The sequence below is a fragment of the Phoxinus phoxinus genome (genome assembly GCF_949152265.1).
Source record: "Phoxinus phoxinus genome assembly, chromosome: 5".
Taxonomy (NCBI): domain Eukaryota; kingdom Metazoa; phylum Chordata; class Actinopteri; order Cypriniformes; family Leuciscidae; genus Phoxinus; species Phoxinus phoxinus.
The window spans coordinates 43,482,642-43,509,581 of NC_136880.1; the positions used below are offsets into that span (position 1 = coordinate 43,482,642).

The window sequence follows — 26,940 nt, forward strand, 5'->3', positions numbered from 1 at the left end:
GTTGTAGTCTACATTTGTTTAATATGTGTACACTATATGTCGGATTATTGTCATGTTTATTATTTTTATGTGACTGGCATTCAATAATTTTTAAAATAAATAAAAGTCCTGTCACGCAGAACACGGACTGTAGCAAAACAATTAACTATAAAATACTATAGACTTATACAAGTAATACTTTAAATCATAGTTATGAAATCATGCCATAAAAAGTCGTAATTATGACATGTAAATATCCCATAATTTCGATTTAGACTTAGTATGCCATAATTTCGATATTTTTTTTTTTTTTATGTCATCATTTTTACTTTTATTCTAAATTATGAATTAGTTTGTCAGTAATTTTGACTGTCTAAAACGTTTAACTGGGAGAATGTTTTTGGGTACAAAGGCCACGGGTCCGAAATTACAGCTTCTATTGAATTTATTTACCAATATGGACCTAACAAATCGAGTTTAGTAAAAAAAAAAAAAAAAAAAAATTAACAGACCGCCCCGCGCGTCCACGTGGAAACGCGCTGCGCTCTCCCGCCGCCGGCGCGCTCACTGAGTGACTCAGTGGAAGGGTTTGGGATTGACCTCCGGAACCAACCGTCACCTTCCCGGCCAGAAACATGTCCAAACTGGAGCAAATCCTCGTCTTAGACCCTGCGAATGACCTGAAATTCAAAGGTAAGGGAGTAACGCTGACATTCAGTGGGTTCTGGTAAAGTGTACGCGGGTTTTGTCACGCTATTATGCAGAAAAGCGGTGTGGGCCGCGTATGATCCCCGCGCTCGATTAACTGACAAGCGGACTCTCCTGCTCGCGCGTCCCGGTCTCGCAACACACAGTCAGCAGGGAGGCGACTGGACCTGGGGTCGGGTCGGACTCGTTTGTCAGGGTTGCTTAACACTGCCACGTCATTTTAAGAGGAACAATGCAGAAATGTTGTTGTCCGGTGCTTACGTGGATGCGTTAATAAAGACAAACCTTTGAATTAAAGTGCTGTTACTGTACCGCACACATCGGCTAGTACTTCGGTGTGATATATAGCATTTTATGTACCATAATATGTTCATGGTACTTTAAAAAAATGTCGTTTTGAAAGTCAATTCATTTCAGGTATCATGGTTCTGCCATGTTTATTCTGTAATGACCATGGTACTTCCTTATGGAGTAGTGAAGGTATTTTATTACAAAGGTAACGTTAGCCTATATATCAAAGTACAGGAGCTTTACCATCGGATAGCTTCTCTCGTCATATTTACCGTATAACGTTACTTTATTTTTCAATCTTGTAGATGGAACCATCTTAAAATTTAAGTCATTATCTCTTATAAACACATTATTAATTTTTTCCTCTCACTATTAGTAATACGGTTAATATATTATTTATTTATTTATTTAATTTTAATCTACTACTCTAATCTACGTTTTCTTTATTTATATTCGTCAAATTCTATTTATTTTAATATAATTTAATCTGATTCATTATTTTTACTATTTTAATTAAATTTAGTAATTTAACTAATTTGTTAAAGGAACACTCCGACTTTTTGGGACTTTAGGCTATTCACCTTATCCCCCAGAGTTAGATAAGTCCACACACACCTTTTTCATCTCCGTGCGTGCTATAAAGGTGTGTGCACACTACAAGCGACAAAGCGACACGTTACCATTCATTTCAATGGGGAGCGGGCGTTTTCCGGCGACACGCGCGATCGCGGCCGTTGGCGACCTGATGGGGCGTGTCTGGCGACGCGACAAAGTTGAGATGTGTTTAACTTTATGCAAATGAATAGCGACTTTCGGGAGCGACAACCAATAGGAGTGAAGTCAGTGGAGCGCGTGATCATCCGTCACTCTCTGACAGAAGCAAGTTGAACGAGAAGCTAATTTTAGCCGTCAGAAACTGTCCTATAAGTTGTGATATATCTCCGTGTGCATACAGTGGTGTTCACAGCACTGACTCAGAGCCGGATTGGTTTCGTGGACCCATATAGACCGGTATTTGCCCGTTTGTTGCAATTAAATAGCCGCGATGGCAAAAAGCACTCACAGTTTCTCGTTCATCTTTAATATTATGCATGTTATGAACTGATTCCATTTATATTTCGAATTTTCCTTCCAAAATATTTGTTTGTAGTGGCAAGAAAACGGATTTGTTGTCAACATGGAGAAACATCCGTGAATGTCACTCACAAACATTACTAGGCAACCAGTAGCGGGAACGCCCACTAGCGACCTCACCGCCAGCCACTAGCGACCTCACCGCCAGCCACTAGCGACCTCACCGCCAGCCACTGGCGACCTGCAGCGACAAAGTCGCTTGTAGTGTGCACGCACCTTAAGTCTGTTTGACACACCCACCGCTAGCCTAGCTTAGCACAAAGACTGGATGTAAATGGTTGCAGCTAGTTCCCAGTATTTATACGGTTAAAATATGTCTGTGTCTCATATGACTTTGTTTTTTGTACACTCTGTGACTATACAAATCACAACATGTAAATAGGAAAATGTTTGCGTTATTTTGTCACTTATTTGGATTAGTATGCTAGCTGCAACCATTTACATCCAGTCTTTGTGCTAAGCTAGGCTAGCGGTGGGTGCGTCAAACAGACTTATAGCACGCACGGAGATGAAAAAGGTATGTGTGGACTTATCTAACTCTGGGGGATAAGGAGAATAGGCTAAAGTCCCAAAAAGTCGGAGTGTTCCTTTAACTAGATGTGTATTGTGAAAAGCGCTATACAAATTAACGTTAATTTAACTTGTTTATTTTAATGTTATTTCAATCAAATGTTTGATTTTTTTTTAAATATTTTTTATATATTGACCTATTTGTTTATTTCATGTTAATCTACTTTGTATTTATATATGTATTTATAATTTTTTGTTTATTTTAATCTAATTTAATTAGTCATAATAAATAAATACATTTTTAATATTTGTTTTAATAAATTTTACTTATTTGTTTTAACGTTATTTATTCTTTTAATCTTTATATATATATATATATATTATTATTAGGGCTGTCAAAAGATTAATCGTGATTAATCACATCCAAAAAATAAAAGTTTGTGTTTACATAATATATGTGTGTGTACTGTGTAGAATTATTATGTATAAATACACACACATTCATGTATATATTTAAGGAATAATTGCATTTAAATACTGTATACATTTATATAATTTATATTATATATCAATATTTTATATATAAATATAACCAATTTTTCTTAAATATATACATGATTGTGTGTGTTTTTATATATATAAATAATTATACACAGTATACACACACATATATTATGTAAACACAAACTTTTATTTTGGATGCGATTTAATCTTTTGACAGCCCTAATAAAAATATATATATATAAAAACTTTTTTTTTTGTGCTTTTTTTGCTTTTTTGCTTTTTCTTTATATATTTCGCTGTATTTTTGCAGCCCGGCGTCTCCAGACTCCAGTTTGAGTACCTTAGACTGTAAAATTAATACCATGGTATATCTCAAAGTACCATGACCTTACCAGCTGAGTACAGGGGTTTTGTGCAATGGTGGTATCAGATGGTCATGATAATACCACGGTGAGGTGATTTATATTCCGCGGTATCTGCTCCTGTAGGACACAATGGAGCGTTTCATGCATATGTGGGATTATATCTGAGAGTGTTTTTACGATCGTTGAATGGAGGTGTTCTGTGTTTGTTCTGTGAGTAACTAATGAGTAACTAATGCTGTGATACGGCTGATTATAACGAAAGAAGTTCATCCAAAACTCAATTAAATTGACTTGTTTGATGGCGAAATACTCGTCAGATGTAGGGTTTGTAATCCTGATCGCTGCTGGACTCTTGTGACGTGATTTAGTGCAGAGTTTTCAAACTGGGGACCCAGAAATATGTGGAAATGTTGACAGAAAAAGTGCAATAAAATTTAAATGTAAACAAACAAAAAATATATATACATTAAACTATTACATTAAAGTAAATAAATGTAAAATACAGTACTTGAATGAGTCAGAAAGAACATAAAATAACTTAAATATAAATGATCAATAATACTTCCAAAAAAATTCTGATATAATTATAACATTAATTATAATATTCTAAATATGTTTAGAGAAAAACAGTGTAAAAAATAAATAATAAAATACAAATTTGATATGAATAAATTCATAAAATAATACATAATAAATAGCAAATATTAAACTAAAAATTAGATATGAATAAAATATATAATGATGAAAAGATTGAAATGAATTGTAAAAATATAATGTAATATGATATAATATAATATAGAAATAAATAATACACAGTACAGTACTATAGTAAATAGAACAAAAATAATAAATTAATATATTTTTACACACATTTATAATATTTATTTTCACAGTATAAATTTTGTCTTTTAAATTTGATGATTTTGGAGTCGCATTATGAACTATCACCTGACGAGAGATCCACCAATCAGAGACGGCACTGCTACGGCTTATATATTAGTGTATGTTTTAATATTTTGGTGCATATATCTGTGCGATTAATGCAAATTGAGTTTAAATTTTGGCTTCCAACGATTATGAAAATATGATAATCGAGATGCGCTTTCACTTCTCCTGTAAAGTCCAGCGGTAACGTCCAATTTTATCGTATTATTGATTGTTTTTATTTAATTTTATTTGTTGGTTTTATTGATTTGACTTATTTTCAATCATATTTTGAGGACTTTTTTTTAAATGTGTTTTTTGTGTCTAACTTTTTAATGTGGAAAAGTTACCCTTAGCAGTGACGTGTGTGTGTGTGTGTGTGTGTGTGTGTGTGTGTGTGTGTGTGTGTGTGTGTGTGTGTGTGTGTGTGTGTGTGTGTGTCTTAGCAATTAATTGTGTAATTTTTTTGCTTTCAACCAAATGTTTGTGATACAACAGTATTGTTTAAAAGTTTGTGGTTGGTAAGATTTTTTTGATATCTCTTCCGCTCACCAAGGCTGCATTTATTTAATAAAAAATACAGAAATATTCTTATAATGTAAATCATCAGTTTTCTATGTGAATATATAGTAAAGTGTAATTTATTCCTGTGATCAAAGCTGAATTTTTCAGTCTTCAGTGTCACATGATCCTTCAGAAATCAGTATAATATGATGATCTGATGCTCAAGACACATTTATGATTATTATCAATGTTGAAATTTTACATTTTCAAGGATTCTTTGATGAATAGAAAGTTAAAAATAACAGCATTTATAATTTGTAACATTATGAACTGTCACTTTTGATCAATTTCATGCATCCTTGCTGAATAAACAATATTAATTTCTTTTAAAGACCCCTTAAACTATAGTCTTGGAGCTGGTTGATTTGGGTTATGCCTTGGCAATTATTAATCATGTCTCTGCATGAGAATGACGTTGGTGAGGTTCTGGTGCCGGAGATAAAGTGTCTGGACATCTTGGCAGGGATTCTGACGTGTGATTGGTCGAGATCTTAATCATGTTTTTTTGGGCAGGTTCTGCTGACAGTAATCGGCAGCATGAGATTATGATTAGAAACAGATCTTTATTTATTCCTCCTGAACTTCCTCTGATCCGGCAGCGCTGCCGTCGTTTAGGGTCGGCAAGATGTCATAACTTCAGTTGTTAGCCTAATACCTGGAGAATTTCATTATTCTTAATTGAGATTTCATACCACAGCAAAGACTAAATCAATTCGCTTCACAAGTATGTAGGCTATTTAGTTGTTGTTTTTTTTACTTCTGTTTTTATATGTATTTCAGCCAACGAAAACATTCACTGTAGAGCGATTTATCCTTAAAAGAGAGCAATTATATTGTTACACCAGTAGGTGGCGGTACAATTTATTTAAAAAAACAACAACTACTTTCCATTGAATTATTAATTCAAGAGATTCGTTCAAAAACTCTGATTCATCGAGTAATAAAACAAGTGAGTCATTGAATCATTTATTCAACCCGGTTAACAAGAAAACAATTCAAATTACCGTATTTTCCGGACTGTAAGTCGCACTTTTTTTCCATAGTTTGGCTGGTCCTGTGACTTATAGTCAGGTGCGACTTATTTATCAAAATTAATTCGTACTGACTGAGATGAACCAAGAGAAAACATTACCATCTACAGCCGCGAGAGGGCGCTCTAGTTAGCGGAGTTGTTCAGAAGCGACACCGAGGAAGAACTCAATGTATTCAGTCAGGGTCCGAAATTAACACCCGCCAAGCGCCAAATGCGGGTAGATTTTCCGTTTGGCGAGTAAATCTCAAAAGGCTATCCGCCACATTGGCGGGTGAATGTTCATAGCAAAATAGTAATGTAATAAAAGGTTTTTAATAAAATGTTTGTCCCACCATAGTCTTATCTGATCGGTGAGTAGCCGAATGTAGACGAACAGCTGCGCGTGTGACAGGGCGCATGTTTAACTGAAGAACGAGCAGAGAGAGAGAGCGAGCCCCGGTCGCGCGCGCGCTCTCTCCCTCTCTCTCTCAGTGGAGCCAGGCGAAAGTATAAAGGCTTCACCGTCTCCTAAGCGCTGTCTTGCTCTCTCTTCCTGTCATATATTAATCAAAATAAATCGACACGATGGTAAAAGGTCGGAAGACCATAGTTTCTTGTGGAGCATTCGGATATATTTTTTTCCTGAATTACCGCTGGGTGTGAATTGTGCTAAATTACCTTCTTCTATGAAAAGCGTTCCGCACATTCAGCTGACATAAACCACACTTTAAATAAACGAAAAAAACTAAATGTTTTCTGTGTTGATACAAATCTTGTGGGATGTCCTAGCTGCCGGGATAATCAGATTGTTCAGAGCTACAAAAATAACATGACGCAAAAATCGCACCGTGTACGCCCGCCTTAATGTGTTTCCTCCTGTAGTAAGACTAGTGTTTTTTAGTATGTCGTTTTTAAAGACTATTTAGCAGACGTGGGCCAGTATTGGTTATTTCTCAGATTTTGTTAAGCTTTTGGTTTACCTCAAAATAATTGTGTAAATACAGTAAAATAATAGGCCTGCTGATGCTGACATTGAGAGCTCCATGCTTTCCTATGGCTCTGTAACATTAGGTTAATGTTTGTCTTCAGATACTGTTTAAATTAATATATAGATTTTTTTTTTTTATAGCCTACATTTCAAATGTACTGAAATTAATGTATATGTGACACAAAAAGGGTGTTTTATTATTTTGGCCGGTAAAAAATATGCTTGGCTGGTGGATTTTTTAATCTACCAGTCCCCGTGGCAGGTGAGCCAAAAAGTTAATTTCGGACCCTGTGTTCAGTGTTGAGGAGTGAGATCGGGAGCTTGGTGAACTTGCTGACCGGTAACTTGTTGGACTCGCTGGCTAATGTTAATTTGTTAGTTAAGGTGTAACTTAACTTTGTGTTAGCCTACGTGTCGCCGCCATACACATCAGCATAAATGCTCCTGATAAATGAGTTATTAAAGCATTAACATTCACAATCCACTGTTGATTTAACATTAAAGCGAGCAGGCGGTGTGTATGGTTTGCCGAGACTGAATGCGCGCTCCCTTAATAATTCCTAGAAGCTGACATCAGTTCATCGCGATCTCACACATCTCTGTTATTATCAATGAAGCGGACTGCATAATCAATCGTTCATAATATCTTGTATAATCCGAGGATTTGCCAGCATGCAGAATTCAGCACTGAACAGAAAGTCAGTTTTGAGTGGTGAGGGGATTCTATCTTAAATGCTTCTGATTGGCCATTGCGTTCCAGAAATCAACACACATGTCTGTGATTGGCTACATCGCTCAACGCTGCAAACATGTTACAAATAGAAACTCTGGCTTGTTAATCGTTTCTATTTTGTTTTAGTTGTTCTTGTTGCTTTTCTGCAACAGATGAATAACAATTTATTAGTTTTTATATGTTTTATTCATCATAGATATTTATATTTAATCGTGTTATTCTCCCGCAGCCGCACACACATAGTGAGCGCATTACCGCTCGCACTCGGCCATCAAATCTAGTCCCGCGCCGCACGTCTCTAGATCACGGGCCGGCCCGAGGATAGCGGGGGAAATATCGGCTCGGGAGAATCTGAGCTCTAAACAGGACAGAGTAACACGGCGGATATCGCTCGTATACATTTTTTGGGCGACGTAGTTAAGGCGGCAGGCGTGTGTTGCTTAAGCGGCCGCTAGTTCCGAAGTGCTGCGGGAAACCCTGTTACACGCTAACACACCGGACACTATTCAGCTGTTGTTCTGTGTGCTGTTGTGGAGCTGAATAACTGGCCTTTCCAGATTAAATGTCTGTTTTTGGTCTTGGATTTTGTGAAAAAAAATTCTAAATAAAAGCGACTTATGTTTTTTTCCTCTTCGTGACGCATTTTTTGACTGATGTGACTTATACTCCGGAGCGACTTATAGTCCGGAAAATACGGTAATTAAATATTTAGACTGCAGCAATTAACTGTATATTGTCAATCCCAGAATGCTCAGTAGGACAGCTCACATTTAATTTCATTCTTATTATTTATGTACATGTATGCAGGGTTTCATGTTGTTAAATTAATATTTATTGTATTATTTTAGTGTCATGTTCTCGCAGTTGTGAGTTTATATCTCATGATTCTAAGAAAAAAGTCAAAAATCCCCTCTCAATTTCCAGTTTAAATCTGATGATTTTGAGACAAAAAGTATAAACTCTTAATTGCAAGCAAAACAAAAAGGTCAGAATTACGAGATTCAATTCGATTTTTTTATTAAAAAATTTTTTCGTGGTGGAAACCAGCTTCGAGAGGATCCAGTCAAATCCCACCTGTGGTTTCGTGTTGTGCTGACCGGCTACAGAAAACCGAGGGCGATGTGTTGATGTTCTGGATGGGTCTGTAACTCAATAAATAAATGAGGTGACAGAAAGAGGAACCGTGAGCTAAATACAGCGTCCATCAGCCCGCCACTGCCCTGCCGCTCACAGTCCTGCCGGCACTCACGTCTTCCTCCGGCTCCCTGACATCTCCAGGGCTCTGCGCTAGTCCTTTAGTTCAGCCCCGAAATTGTCATTTTTATGCAGGTTACACTGCACGACTATCTGGTAACATTCGTCACTGCTCACACACACACGACGGATCGGCGACGGGGTTACACACTGCATGACTTAAAGCGTCAGTTCAGCCAGAAGTGTAAACTCTGTCAGTAATGACTCTCCCTCATGTTGTTCCCCGTCAGACTTTCCTTCATCTTCGGGACACAAATGAAGATATTAGTGATTACCGTATATACCCGAATATAAGACGAGGTTTTTGTCCTAAAAATAGGCTGAAAAATGGGGGGTCGTCTTATATTCGCGATATAGACAAAATATATATGGGGGGGGGGGGGGAGAAAGAACAACGGAATTGATTTGAAATAGTGACTGAAACGCGACCCATTAAGACAAAACAAGCTTTCCCTTCCAAGATGTTATTCTGCACAAAACTCCTGATAATCGAGCCGTCATCTGATGAAATCAAATACACATAAGATAAACAATATCTGTGCTGTGATTTCGGCTATACTTGCATGTAAAATTAGAGAAGCAACAAAATATCTGTGTTTAACTGAATTAAAACGCTGCTTCTCCAGAGAGAGAGAGAGAGAGAGAGAGAATTAATTATCAGTGCAATTTTCATTAAAAAAAATTGTTGAAAACCGAGGTTTTTTTTCCAAACAAATCTCTTTTTGTCCCAAAAAATAAGTCTGGAAAAAGGGGGTCGTCTTATATTCGGGTATATACGGTAAATATGAGCGCTGTCTCACTCCTCCAGAGGCTTCTATTGGAATTGAAACTTGCCGGCCCAGAAAGTTAGTAAAGACAATGTTTAAAATAGTCTGAGTGACGACAGCGGCTCAACCTTCAGTTTATCAGGCGACGAGAATACTTGTGCGCAAAAACAAGAAAAATGACAGCGAATGAACTCTTCATTTTCTTCTGTGTGAGCCTTTGAGTCCGTTCACGTAGTGTAGTGGTCGACCGATATATCGGCCAATATTTGGCATATTTAAAATACCGTCACTCGCAGTCCAGAGCACCGTCAAAAAAAAAAGTCCCGCTTCCAAGACATCGGCCAATCAGAAAAAACGTATCGGCCGATGTCTTGGTAGCGGGACTTTTATTTTGACGCCGCTCCAGACTTTTATTTTGACGGGCGGCGCTGAGAAGAGAAGAACGGCAGCGTCTGGTCACACCGCGCTTACTCACATTCTCCGTCTTCATTAGTTCACGATCTCTGTCAGTCTTATCTAATACTTTATCAGACAGAACTGGTAAACAAAGAAAGTAAATGGTATGCGAAAAAGTAAAGCGTTTGCCTTTATATTATTTGTAACAGAAAAGGCAAACAATCAGGCTAACATACTTCCTCATCTGCCGTCAACATTCAGCAAATGCGCATCTACATCATTGAAACAAATCTCTGAATATCTAATAAACATTTAATTTCACAAACCTTGCAGATTTAATGGAATCCAGCTGTGATATCTTGTGAAGTGTGCATGTGTAGCCGGCGTAAGCGTGTTCCTGCGAGTGACGGTCGTGTGACTGATGCTGTCTACACTGATACAGTATACAGATGTGTGCACAGATGTCTACACTGATACAGTATACAGATGTGTGCTCAGATGTCTACACTGATACAGTATACAGATGTGTGCTCAGATGTCTACACTGATACAGTATACAGATGTGTGCTCAGATGTCTACACTGATACAGTATACAGATGTGTGCTCAGATGTCTACACTGATACAGTATACAGATGTGTGCTCAGATGTCTACACTGATATAGTATACAGATGTGTGCTCGGATGTCTACACTGATACAGTATACAGATGTGTGCTCAGATGTCTACACTGATACAGTATACAGATGTGTTCAGATGTCTACACTGATACAGTATACAGATGTGTGCTCAGATGTCTACACTGATACAGTATACAGATGTGTTCAGATGTCTACACTGATACAGTATACAGATGTGTGCTCAGATGTCTACACTGATACAGTATACAGATGTGTGTTCAGATGTCTACACTGATACAGTATACAGATGTGTGTTCAGATGTCTACACTGATACAGTATACAGATGTGTTCAGATGTCTACACTGATACAGTATACAGATGTGTGCTCAGATGTCTACACGTATACAGATGTGTGCTCAGATGTCTACACGTATACAGATGTGTGCTCAGATGTCTACACTGATACAGATGTGTGCTCAGATGTCTACACTGATACAGTATACAGATGTGTGTTCAGATGTCTACACTGATACAGTATACAGATGTGTGCTCAGATGTCTACACGTATACAGATGTGTGCTCAGATGTCTACACGTATACAGATGTGTGCTCAGATGTCTACACGTATACAGATGTGTGCTCAGATGTCTACACGTATACAGATGTGTGCTCAGATGTCTACACGTATACAGATGTGTGCTCAGATGTCTACACGTATACAGATGTGTGCTCAGATGTCTACACTGATACAGTATACAGATGTGTGCTCAGATGTCTACACGTATACAGATGTGTATACAGATGTGTTCAGATGTCTACACTGATAACAGTATACAGATGTGTGCACAGATGTCTACACGTATACAGATGTGTGCTCAGATGTCTACACGTATACAGATGTGTATACAGATGTGTTCAGATGTCTACACTGATAACAGTATACAGATGTGTGCTCAGATGTCTACACGTATACAGATGTGTATACAGATGTGTTCAGATGTCTACACTGATACAGTATACAGATGTGTGCACAGATGTCTACACGTATACAGATGTGTGCACAGATGTCTACACGTATACAGATGTGTATACAGATGTGTTCAGATGTCTACACTGATACAGTATACAGATGTGTGCACAGATGTCTACACGTATACAGATGTGTGCACAGATGTCTACACGTATACAGATGTGTATACAGATGTGTTCAGATGTCTACACTGATAACAGTATACAGATGTGTGCTCAGATGTCTACACGTATACAGATGTGTGCTCAGATGTCTACACGTATACAGATGTGTATACAGATGTGTTCAGATGTCTACACTGATAACAGTATACAGATGTGTGCACAGATGTCTACACGTATACAGATGTGTGCTCAGATGTCTACACGTATACAGATGTGTATACAGATGTGTTCAGATGTCTACACTGATAACAGTATACAGATGTGTGCACAGATGTCTACACGTATACAGATGTGTATACAGATGTGTTCAGATGTCTACACTGATAACAGTATACAGATGTGTGCACAGATGTCTACACGTATACAGATGTGTATACAGATGTGTTCAGATGTCTACACTGATACAGTATACAGATGTGTGCACAGATGTCTACACGTATACAGATGTGTGCTCAGATGTCTACACTGATACAGTATACAGATGTGTGCACAGATGTCTACACGTATACAGATGTGTGCTCAGATGTCTACACGTATACAGATGTGTATACAGATGTGTTCAGATGTCTACACTGATAACAGTATACAGATGTGTGCTCAGATGTCTACACGTATACAGATGTGTATACAGATGTGTTCAGATGTCTACACTGATACAGTATACAGATGTGTGCACAGATGTCTACACGTATACAGATGTGTGCTCATGTCTACACGTATACAGATGTGTATACAGATGTGTGCTCATGTCTACACGTATACAGATGTGTTCAGATGTCTACACTGATACAGTATACAGATGTGTGCACAGATGTCTACACGTATACAGATGTGTGCACAGATGTCTACACGTATACAGATGTGTGCTCAGATGTCTACACTGATACAGTATACAGATGTGTGCACAGATGTCTACACGTATACAGATGTGTGCACAGATGTCTACACGTATACAGATGTGTGCTCAGATGTCTACACTGATACAGTATACAGATGTGTGCACAGATGTCTACACGTATACAGATGTGTGCACAGATGTCTACACGTATACAGATGTGTATACAGATGTGTTCAGATGTCTACACGTATACAGATGTGTGCTCAGATGTCTACACTGATACAGTATACAGATGTGTGCTCAGATGTCTACACGTATACAGATGTGTATACAGATGTGTTCAGATGTCTACACTGATACAGTATACAGATGTGTGCACAGATGTCTACACGTATACAGATGTGTGCTCAGATGTCTACACTGATACAGTATACAGATGTGTGCTCAGATGTCTACACGTATACAGATGTGTATACAGATGTGTTCAGATGTCTACACTGATACAGTATACAGATGTGTGCACAGATGTCTACACGTATACAGATGTGTGCACAGATGTCTACACGTATACAGATGTGTGCTCAGATGTCTACACTGATACAGTATACAGATGTGTGCTCAGATGTCTACACTGATACAGTATACAGATGTGTTCAGATGTCTACACTGATACAGTATACAGATGTGTTCAGATGTCTACACTGATACAGTATACAGATGTGTGCACAGATGTCTACACGTATACAGATGTGTGCTCAGATGTCTACACGTATACAGATGTGTATACAGATGTGTTCAGATGTCTACACGTATACAGATGTGTATACAGATGTGTGCTCAGATGTCTACACTGATACAGTATACAGATGTGTGCTCAGATGTAGGGGTGGGCGATATGGCAAAAATATCATATCACGATTTTTTTCAGGAAAATCACGATTCACGATTTTATCTCGATTCCTTTTCATGTTGGTTTTACTATTTTGCAAGTGACTGAGCATCACAGCCAAACTAATGTCCCTATTTTAAAAACAAAGCCTTAGGTAACAAAATATAAAATAAAAAAGAATGGCAGACATTTAGGGCAAAGTGGCGTAGATAAAAAATCTTTGTCATTTTCTTTGTTATTAAAAATTAAGAATAAAGATACACATACACAACTTAATATACAAATTAAATAAACAGTGCTTTATTTTTTCAGCTACAGGTGTATTTAACAGCATTGAAGAAAGTAATTAAATGAACAAATATGGAAATAAAACACAACATAAACTTCACTGTATAAATTTTACATTGATTCTTATTAAAGCTACTATTAAAGTTCTCAGTCAAGAGTGAGTGAGAATGATGCTCTTTGTATTTTGTTGTTTTATTAACAGGGATAGTTCTCCCAAAAATGTAAATTCCCTCAAGCCGTTTTAAACCCGAATAAGTCTCCCTCTTCTGTTGAAAATAAAGTTATTTGGAGAAATGTGGGTAACCAAACAGTGGATGTACCCCAGAGACTTCCATAATAGTTTTTTCCTACTATGGTCAATGGGTACCAGCAACCGCCCGGTTAGCCACACCCCTCAAAATATCTTCTTTTGTGTTCAGCACAAGAAATAAATTAATACAGGTTTGGAACAACATTAGGGTGAGTGAGTAAATAATGACAGAATTTTTATTTTTGGGTAACTGTCCCTTTAAGGACAAGCGGCTGCATGTTTATTATTAGGGCTACTGTCACTTTAAGATCTGCGCGCAACGAGTCTACACGCATTTGACAAGCAGGGTTTTTTCTTAATTTTTTTCTATTGTTCTTTCACTTTAGACATAACCAACTTTGTTTATGTAAACCTTGTGTGTATTTGACAGTATTAGCGCAATAAGACTCGAAAGATAACTTAGTTCAGTAACGGGCGCTGTTAGACAGGCTTTTAGTGCATGTGCGCTTCGGGTGTTTGCACTCAGAAAAGCGCTCGTTAGAACAGCGCATCAGCAGCGAATGACATGTTTAACCGGCAAGGCTTTAAAGCACATGCAAATAATTAATTTTTATGAACTACAGTGTCCCGTTCCTCTGCATTTCATGTGGATATACGTCGCGCTGTACAGTATGTTGAGACGGAGGCGCCAGAAATGCAAACTGATAAAATGCACGATCCTACGATATTTCTTCAAAAGCAGATCGTGGAGACATTTTTATCGTCCACGATCAAAAATCGTAATATCGCACACCCCTACTCAGATGTCTACACGTATACAGATGTGTTCAGATGTCTACACTGATACAGTATACAGATGTGTGTTCAGATTATAATGACTGACACTGTCTACACTGATATAGTATACAGATGTGTGTTCAGATTATAATGACTGACGCTGTCTACACTGATACAGTATACAGATGTGTGTTCAGATTATAATGACTGACGCTGTCTACACTGATACAGTATACAGATGTGTGTTCAGATTATAATGACTGATGCTGTCTACACTGATACAGTATACAGATGTGCGTTCAGATTATAATGACTGATGCTGTCTACACTGATACAGTATACAGATGTGTGTTCAGATTATAATGACTGATGCTGTCTACACTGATACAGTATACAGATGTGTGTTCAGATTATAATGACTGATGCTGTCTACACTGATACAGTATACAGATGTGCGTTCAGATTATAATGACTGATGCTGTCTACACTGATACAGTATACAGATGTGTGTTCAGATTATAATGACTGATGCTGTCTACACTGATACAGTATACAGATGTGTGTTCAGATTATAATGACTGACGCTGATACACTGATACAGTATACAAATGTGTGTTCAGATTATAATGACTGATGCTGATACACTGATACAGTATACAGATGTGTGTTCAGATTATAATGACTGACGCTGATACACTGATACAGTATACAGATGTGTGTTCAGATTATAATGACTGAGGCTGTCTACACTGATACAGTATACAGATGTGTGTTCAGATTATAATGACTGACGCTGTCTACACTGATACAGTATACAGATGTGTGTTCAGATTATAATGACTGACACTGTCTACACTGATACAGTATACAGATGTGTGTTCAGATTATGATGACTGATGCTGATACACTGATACAGTATACAGATGTGTGTTCAGATTATAATGACTGAGGCTGTCTACACTGATACAGTATACAGATGTGTGTTCAGATTATAATGACTGACACTGTCTACACTGATACAGTATACAGATGTGTGTTCAGATTATGATGACTGATGCTGATACACTGATACAGTATACAGATGTGTGTTCAGATTATAATGACTGACACCGTCTACACTGATACAGTATACAGATGTGTGTTCAGATTATAATGACTGAGGCTGATACACTGATACTGTATACAGATGTGTGTTCAGAATAGATAATGACTGACGCTGTCTACACTGATACAGTATACAGATGTGTGTTCAGAATAGATAATGACTGATGCTGTCTACACTGATACAGTATACAGATGTGCGTTCAGATTATAATGACTGAGGCTGTCTACACTGATACAGTATACAGATGTGTGTTCAGATTATAATGACTGATGCTGATACACTGATACAGTATACAGATGTGTGTTCAGATTATAATGACTGATGCTGATACACTGATACAGTATACAGATGTGTGTTCAGATTATAATGACTGATGCTGATACACTGATACAGTATACAGATGTGTGTTCAGATGTCTACACTGATACAGTATACAGATGTGTGTTCAGATTATAATGACTGATGCTGATACACTGATACAGTATACAGATGTGTGTTCAGATTATAATGACTGACGCTGATACACTGATACAGTATACAGATGTGTGTTCAGATTATAATGACTGAGGCTGTCTACACTGATACAGTATACAGATGTGTGTTCAGATTATAATGACTGAGGCTGATACACTGATACAGTATACAGATGTGTGTTCAGATTATAATGACTGAGGCTGATACACTGATACAGTATACAGATGTGTGTTCATATTATAATGACTGACGCTGTCTACACTGATACAGTATACAGATGTGTGTTCAGATTATAATGACTGACGCTGTCTACACTGATACAGTATACAGATGTGTGTTCAGATTATAATGACTGACGCTGATACACTGATACAGTATACAGATGTGTGTTCAGATTATAATGACTGACGCTGTCTACACTGATACAGTATACAGATGTGTGTCCAGATTATAATGACTGATGCTGTCTACACTGATACAGTATACAGTTGTGTGTTCAGATTATGACTGACGCTGATACACTGATACTGTATACAGATGTGTGTTCAGATTATAATGACTGATGCTGTCTACACTGATACAGTATACAGATGTGTGTTCAGATTATAATGACTGACGCTGTCTACACTGATACAGTATACAGATGTGTGTTCAGATTATAATGACTGATGCTGATACACTGATACAGTATACAGATGTGTGTTCAGATTATAATGACTGAGGCTGATACACTGATACAGTATACAGATGTGTGTTCAGATTATAATGACTGACACCGTCTACACTGATACAGTATACAGATGTGTGTTCAGATTATAATGACTGACACTGATACAGTATACAGATGTGTGTTCAGATTATAATGACTGACACCGTCTACACTGATACAGTATACAGATGTGTGTTCAGATTATAATGACTGACGCTGTCTACACTGATACAGTATACAGATGTGTGTTGTCTCTGTCTACGATTATTTGAAATAAAAACCGATATCGTGATTTGGCTTTGTGCAATTATGAAATCGCTAAAGCTATGATTTTTAATTAAATAAATGCACCTGTTTCACATTATATCGATATCGTTGTGGTGTAAACTCTGCTCTTATATCGAGAATGATTTTTAAACTTTATCGTTATAGTTATCATCCTTGGTGGGAACAGGCCTTTAAACAGACTTAATTTAAACATTCATGTTCAGACACAAAATGTATCTCGCAATGTAGCCTATCTTTCGTATGTATAAATACACACACATGCATGTATATATTTAAGAAAAAATTTGTTATTTATATATAAAATAGTTCTATTTATATATAATATAAATCATATAAAATATATATGCAGTATATAAATGCAAATATTTCTCAAATATTTACATGCATGTGTGTGTATTTATGCATACGAAATAATTATACACAATACACACACATATATTATGTAAACACAAACTTTTATTTTGGATTCGATTAATCGCGATTAATCGCTTACAGCCCTACAGTAGAGCCCTGATGTCTGTTTTCCCTTACTGTGCATCTCTGTATTATTTATTCATATAGGCCTAAGGAAGATCTTACACTCGCAGCTAGGAAAACACTCTCCTGTCGTTTGTGTGTGTGTCCTTATTCTGTCACTGTTATCAGGATATGGGATGTCCTGCTGTGTTGATGACAGCGGCTGAAATCAGTCCAGGGGCTAAATATGAAGAAGAGAGGACCAGGGGATTGAGCAACGTTGAACAAAATGTGTATCAAAGTAAATAGGGTTGATTTGGACTTTATATTTGATTTTGTGTGCCTTTAAAGAGCCCATTATGTTCCCCTTTACAGAGTCTTGATGCTGTTTTTAGTTTAGATCAGGTTTTCCTGCTTGAATGTTGATTATTTTCCTCATATTCTCCATTGCTGCGGCTCCTCTCTTCCCAGTCTGTCAGTAACGCTCTGTTTAGTCGGCTGGAGCAGTGTGTTGTGATTGGTCGAGCGCTTCGAGTGTGTTTGGGAAATGCCCCGCCCCTTATAACCGCCAGTTTAACACACTACTAACCAACTCAACCAGGCCCGCCCCTTTATTCTGCGTGTTCCTGAGAGACGTGTGGTCAGTGCGTGTAATGGCCTTGTCTAAAAACCATGAAATGGGAATGAATGCATTTGTGTCCGTTATCTAGTATCATGTCTGATTGACTTTAGCGGTGAACTTTTTTTTTTTGACCTCGCCTCTTTGGTTTATGTAAGCAAAGGCTTTTGCGTTCACATGATGATGTTTGTTTTTTTTAGGCAAAATTTTACAATTGAGTTTTATTGATGCTCCGTTTAGCAGTCACAGGTTGGCGTCTGCATTAGTGGAAGCGAAATGCATTAAATATCTGTTTATCTCAAACGGTTTGTGGATTATTAACTGCAGAAATCACATGTTTGGTTGGAGTGTGATGCTTTTGCAGGTTGTTGGCTTGAAATAGACATGTGTTCATGTAAGTTCCCCAGTTGATTCATCCCAATAATGCAGGTTTCCTTAAATGTTACGTTAAAATATGCAAATTAATTAAATATGCATTTGCATACATATCTAGAAATCTGAACATTGAATAAAGCCAGATTCATAATTCATTGGGATATAAATCAGAAAATAGACTGAAACAGACATGTTTTTAATATAATATGATAAATGAACACCACATGTGTATTTTTTTATGTTTTCTTTCTACTTATCCAAAATGTTATGGAAGCAAAATAGACTCAAAATTGCATGAAAACCATTGATTTTATCTCCGGTTATTCAAACCGTTTCTCCATCATGACAGTAGTTGAGCTTAAGTTAATAACTGTACAGTAGAAGAACATAAAACTGATATTGTCATCTGGCATCAGAAAAAAACATGATATTTTTTGACCTGAAGTCATGCCGTTTTTTTTTCCTGCTGATTCGATTTCTCTCTCGTCTTTCGCATATGATTCTGATTCCCTCTGATGTGAGTTTATTTACTTCTCATGTTGCACACAATCCTCCTTCTCACAAGTTCAGCAGAAGCTAATTTCCAAGGTCGAGCATCTGGTGCTCTGGACCGTGTTTACAAAAATACATCCATTCCATCGCTTGATCCTGCAGGACTCCTCTAATCCACTAATATGTGACATGCTCAGTCATAAGATCCTGGCTTTTGATGGCTAATTGCACATCATCTCCGTTCATCTGATCCAAAAGACCATCGGAAAAGCTGAAGCGGGATTTGATTGTGAGGAGAGATGCTGGTTGGACCAAATTGTCTTGTTTTCTGTCATAAATAAGCTAGGGCTGTCAAACGATGAAAATATTAAATTGCGATTAATCGCATTAATGTCATAGTTCGCTTGTGATTAATCACATTAATGTCATAGTTAACTCGCGATTAATCATATTAATGTCATAGTTCGCTTGTGATTAATCGCATTAATGTCATAGTTAACTCGCGATTAATCACATTAATGTCATAGTTAACTCTAGAGGTCGACCGATTCATCGGTTTTGCCGATTAATCGGCACCGATAGTTGACTGGTGGAACTATCGTTATCGGCAAAAATACATACCGATAGTTTTTCCTGGTTGCGTCCATTGCTGGAGCGGCTGAGAAACGCACGCTGTCATTCATTACACATGAGAGCTGAGAAGGGTCTGCTGGCATCATGCAGTACAAGAGCGGCCTCTAGAGGTGTAATAAAAACTCGTGCCTCGTGTTGTTTATTTCGACACGTGATTCTGCGTGCTGCACTGAGAGCACATGCTGCGCGGAGAGCGCTGACATCAGATGCGCGTTTAAAGCACCGACAGCTCAAATGTATGTATACAGTACATTTTGTCATATCATTATAAAGTGATTAATTTGTTGACTCAATGCTGCATTAGTAGAGAAAGAACAGCACAACAGTGTGTTTGTTTGCCTTCGAGGCTGAGAGGACGCTAACATTATTAATACCTCAAGCGGTTAAAGCACTGACAAACATAAACGTAAGTCCGACCCGAATGTTTAATGTCACAATTGTTACCTCTATTTGCATTAGTTCATATCCAGCTGGTCACTTTTATGCACTTATTATGCAGAGAAGTTGCATATTTAAAGCTAGAGACGTAAGCAAACTGATATGTTCATCAGCCGACAGAAACATAAACGAATCAGAAAAGCATTAGATTTCGGTTATTATTTTTTTTCATCTTTGCTTTAATACAAATTTTGTTACTTTTTTATTAATTAAGTTGGCTTGAAAAGAACAGTTAAATAGTTATATTTTGAATGTAACTGGTTTTATTTGTTATTTAGAGTATTACTTTTTGTTTCAGTTTGAATGAATGTCTTTTATTGACTTAAATATTTATTCACATTTATATATTTATTTCATTTAGCATGTTTTCATGGTTCAATACAGTTTTTTTTTTTATAATAAAGTTCAGCACTGTTTTACTTGGAGTGTTATGTTTGTTTTTATCCAGTATCAATTTTAAAAACTATCGGTTCATTAATCGGTTATCGGCAAGTATGGCCCAACCTAGCTATCGTTATCGGTAAAATCCACTATCGGTCGACCTCTAGTTAACTCACGATTAATCACATTAATGTCATAGTTAGCTCGCGATTAATTGCATTAATGTCATAGTTAGCTCGCGATTAATCGCATTAATGTCATAGCTAACTCGCGATTAATCACATTAATGTCATAGTTGACTCGCGATTAATCGCATTAATGTCGTAGTTAACTCGCGATTAATCGCATTAATGTCAGTTAGCTCGCGATTAATCGCATTAATGTCATAGTTCGCTTGTGATTAATCACATTAATGTCATAGTTAACTCGCGATTAATCACATTAATGTCATAGTTAACTCGCGATTAATCACATTAATGTCATAGTTAACTCGCGATTAATCACATTAATGTCATAGTTAACTCGCGATTAATCGCATTAATGTCATAGTTAACTCGCGATTAATCACATTAATGTCATAGTTAACTCGCGATTAATCGCATTAATGCCGTAGTTAACTCGCGATTAATCACATTATTGTCATAGTTAACTCGCGATTAATCACATTATTGTCATAGTTAGCTCGCGATTAATCACATTAATGCCATAGTTAACTCGCGATTAATCGCATTAATGTCATAGTTAACTCGCGATTAATCACATTAATGTCATGGTTAACTCTCGATTAATCACGTTAATGTCATAGTTAACTCGGGATTAATCGCGTTAATGTAATTGTTAACTCGCGATTAATCGCATTTATGTAATTGTTAACTCGCGATTAATCGCATTAATGTCATTGTTAACTCATGATTAATCGCATTGATGTCATAGTTAACTCGTGATTAATCACATTGATGTCATAGTTAACTCGTGATTAATCACATTGATGTCATAGTTAACTCGGGATTAATCACATTAATGTCATGGTTAACTCTCGATTAATCTCATTAATGTCATGGTTAACTCTCGATTAATCACGTTAATGTCATAGTTAACTCGGGATTAATCGCGTTAATGTAATTGTTAACTCGTGATTAATCGCATTGATGTCATAGTTAACTCGTGATTAATCGCATTGATGTCATAGTTAACTCTCGATTAATCTCATTAATGTCATGGTTAACTCTCGATTAATCTCATTAATGTCATGGTTAACTCTCGATTAATCACGTTAATGTCATAGTTAACTCGGGATTAATCGCGTTAATGTAATTGTTAACTCGTGATTAATCACATTGATGTCATAGTTAACTCGTGATTAATCACATTGATGTCATAGTTAACTCGCGATTAATCACATTAATGTCATGGTTAACTCTCGATTAATCTCATTAATGTCATGGTTAACTCTCGATTAATCACATTGATGTCATAGTTAACTCGCGATTAATCACATTAATGTCATGGTTAACTCTCGATTAATCTCATTAATGTCATGGTAAACTCTCGATTAATCACGTTAATGTCATAGTTAACTCGGGATTAATCGCATTAATGTCATTGTTAACTCGTGATTAATCGCATTGATGTCATAGTTAACTCGTGATTAATCACATTGATGTCATAGTTAACTCGTGATTAATCACATTGATGTCATAGTTAACTCGTGATTAATCACATTAATGTCATAGCTAACTCGCGATTAATCTCATTAATGTCATGGTTAACTCTCGATTAATCACGTTAATGTCATAGTTAACTCGGGATTAATCGCGTTAATGTAATTAACTCGTGATTAATCGCATTAATGTAATTGTTAACTCGCGATTAATCGCATTAATGTCATTGTTAACTCGCGATTAATCGCATTAATGTAATTGTTAACTCGCGATTAATCGCATTGATGTCATAGTTAACTCGTGATTAATCGCATTAATGTCATTTTTAATCGCACATTTTTATCTTTTCTAAATGTCTCTTGATTTCTTTTTGTCCCATTATTTTTTTCTTTTTTTAATGCTCTTATCAGCATGGAAAAGTGGATCGGCTTGCTTTTTTGCAAATGTTTTTTATTGAAAACAACATTGGCATACTGTGTTAAATTTCACACTAACATTCTCACTTGGAGCAAATAATCTCACACAATGTAACACTGTCCATCAATAAAAGGGTGAAAGAAATACTGACAAGGTAACGTAACTGATGTTGACGAGTGGGCGTAGAAACGCATCAGCTGTGTGTGTGCTTGACCATCAAGTGGTGTTTAGACTGGACGATGACAGCTCCGTTCACAACGACACAACACACAGATCACTTTGGTTTTGTCAATTGAACCATTTGGCAACTTTTTAAAAGTAAACTTTCCATTCGGAATCTTATTGGCATCCATTTCGGCGTCTCGCGCTCATCATTCATCCACTCAAAACGTAACGTTAAAGGGGGTCGCACACCGGACGAGGATTTAAAATTCGAACACATTATTCTCTATGAGTGTACACACACCGGCGGCGCCATTCAGCGTTGTTATTGCTGGCCATAAACTGAGAAAGTGCGCTCGCCCACTCTTTGGCCAGTTCGCATCGCAAGTCCAAACCAGTGTGTGCGGCGTGCCTGTTGTTTTGTGTCTGGTCTAGCTAGATCCGGTGTGAGGTTGTAGTTTTAATAACGTTACTAGTTGTTGCAAAAGCATGTGAAAAAAACCGACAAAGTTTGCTAGGCGTTAATCTTGCGATAAAAAAATTTACGCTGTTAAAATGGGTTTGCGTTAACGCCGTTAATAACGCGTTTAATGGAAATAAACATAAATTTCCATACAAATTCTGGTGGTCAATATATGAAACTCATAGGCTTATATGAAATCGCGCTAATTAAACCAAAACCGAAAATGATTTTTTATTTTTTATTAGTTTAAAAAAATATATATAATTGTATTATTATTATAATTTTTAATTAAATTTAATAATTTTACTAAATCTGAAATTAAAAAATACAAGTCATTAAAATAACCACTTTTGTTTAAAGTAACACAAAAATTGGACAGAAAATAGGCCTATATGAATGAAATATCAATATTTTATTGATATTTTATATTTATCAATATCTATACACAGGTGAAACTGGAAAAATTAGAATATCATGCAAAAGTTCATTTATTTCAGTAATTCAATTTAAAAGTTTAAACTAATATAATTTATAGACCCATTACATGCAAAGTGAGATATTTCAAGCCTTTATTTGATATAATTTTGATGATTATGGCTTACAGCTTATGAAAACCTTTTCACAATATTCAATTTTTTCAAGTGTTACCTGTAAAGGCCGTAGTTATATATATTAGGCCCATATATATTATTCTTCATTAAAATCTCTGCAACAGAATCCGATTTAACAGATTTCTTTTTTGACCAATTATCAAAATAATGTATAGTCCTACAAAGCCATTCTTATCAGATTATGTGAGTATATAATTGTATAATTTGAACAATATTATTATTAGTAGTAATGTAATTTCTTCTGCTAACGCCGTGAAACCGTCTCTGCACTTTACTGCGCTTCAAACACACATGCCAACTTTAACATCGTTTAAATTATGATGTTATAAAGAATAATTAGCCTCCATGTTTGCCACATTTATGGATCATATGTTTCTAATATATATGTTGTGCACAGAAGAAGGTTTCTCCGGCATCTGAACGCAGTTAAACCAAAGTTGCATTCACCACAATGACATCACTTACCATAAACATTTTAGTTGCTTAAAATAAACGTTAACTGATAAAAAAAAAAAAAAAAAGTTAGTATCTGCCTGCTTGTGTTTTCCCGGTGCATTGTGGGAGTTTATGGCGTGATGTGCTTTCAGTCATACGAGGTTTAAAGACGGTCAGCGGCTTTGACTTATGGCTCTCTTTAAATGACCTTCAGAAACGGCGCAGCTGAAATGCCAGAAAATTGTGATTTTATGGTAATTGAGGAATTACGTGATTCAATAAAGGCAGGCGTCAGTGCGCGTCTGACACACTGAGTCTTTGTGTGTGTGTGTGTGTGTGTGCGAGTCTCTTCTCTGTTGGCATCGGCATCTTTGTTTTCACGAAACTCACTCGATTATTATTATTATTAATTATTATTATTATTATCTTTAACAGTAATATGAGATTATGAGTTTAAGTAAAGATGGTCCATTTGGATTTTCATGTTGATGTGCAACATTGTTAGTAAATTGAGAAAGTTTTGTGTGTACACATTAAAATCATTACTTAATTTTTATTAGCCTAATTAACAGTCATTTTAAGATGAATACATGCATGCGTTATATTAGGGCCACAAGCAACTGTTATTTTGATAATCACATTTTTTTTTTAACCACTCAGATGAAAAATCATAATTTTACATTAAAAGAAAATGGTGTCCATTATTTTAAACAATGTTATTCCACATCCTGATCATGTGTAATTATAAAGCCTGTATGAAAACTGTTTAAAGGTACAATATGTAATATTTGTGCATTAAAATATCCCAAAATCACAAAGCCAGTGTTATACATTTTGTAAAGTTGATTACTTACAATATCCCAAATGTTTCCAACTATTTTTTAATCGTGAGAAAATTGTGATTTTAACCGAGGAAGCGGGGCGTGTGAGCTGGAGTCGCCAGTCAGTGCGTCATATCCGCGTTACCCTCGGTTTCCGCTCGTACTGCGCGGAGTCCTGGACAAATGCGGAAGTTGTAGTTGTAGCGTCTATCGAGCAACAAACGTTAGCTTATTTCGCGCAGTCGTTATGGAACACAATTATTCTTTACCGATTGCAGCGGTTCTGTCGACAATCACACGTCCCATAAACGTACGGGTCAGTTTTATATATTCCAAATGTAGCATTCGGTAATAGTTATGTTTATGTAAGGAAAGTATAATTGCTTTAGGCTTGTGTTTAGTTTATTGACATTGTTTATCACGTCTGGTGTTTGTGGCCATGTAAATAAATATAGCATGTGTTATACATAAAGATTAATCCGTCTTTTGGCAAATTAAGTGGGTGTTCAATGTACTTTTACAACAAGAACACGTAAAACTGCGCAGCGTTATCACAACAATGAATTCGACAGATACAGTAACATAACCAATTTAGTGTTAAACCTTACTTTTCTTGCGGTTAATTCATTTTAATGAAATAAAAGCATGTCATTAAACGCAACATTTCTAAAAATAGAACTTTACCTCATCCATGAACATGATTTTTCGATTCCCGACTGATTTGCATCCACGGTGGAGTTAAAAACGACAGTTCCCATCATTCCACGCTCCTCACATCGTCATCAAGCTACGCTGTTGTTTTTGTTTGGAATGTAGCGCCATCTAGCGGCAGAAAATATTGCTTATTGTACCTTTAATATAAAGCTTATAAAAACGTAAACCTAAAAACAACTATTTTAAAGCAAAAATTAAAGTACAAAATAGTGTTATAATTGTGTGATTTTAATGCGGAGATGTTGTGCTAAACCTGATCATTTGTGACATTGATTCTTTATTGAAAGTGAAAAAGCTGCATGTGCAACAAAGTTCCCATAAATATTAAACATTAAATATGTTCTGATTGGCTTCTAAGATTTTACTCAGAACAACACGATAGAAGTGTCATATTGTGTGTGAATGTTCATTAGAGGTGTGCGAGATATCGGGCAATACATGTTCATATTTAATACTATCATTATCGGCCCGATATATTAGAACCGATTATACATTATGGATTATTTCCTTCAGATGTTCACTGATGGTTTTGAATTGCTTGGAAAATTATTGGAATAACTTCAAAAAAGGAAAATACACTAAACTGCAACATATCGGCTACATAATATTATAATGAGAGCATCATAATTGTGTGTTTAGGACATGGCTTTTAATGGTGAGACTTGTGTTTTTGTAATCAGGCTCTCAAAACCATATAAAAA

General features: G+C 36.4%; 1 protein-coding gene across 2 annotated transcripts in view; it reads left to right on the forward strand.

Moving 5' to 3' along the window:
- Positions 1-346: 346 nt before the first annotated feature.
- The window catches only part of vapal (VAMP (vesicle-associated membrane protein)-associated protein A, like), a 36,439-nt gene continuing 9,845 nt past the window's right edge, over positions 347-26,940 (forward strand). The window contains exon 1 of one of the 2 annotated variants that reach the window (XM_079612962.1): positions 347-672. In XM_079612962.1, the coding sequence (XP_079469088.1) occupies positions 615-672 (58 nt within the window). In that variant the 5' untranslated portion in view covers positions 347-614. The remainder of the gene's footprint in view (positions 673-26,940) is intronic. The other variant, XM_079612961.1, reaches the window with a different exon arrangement.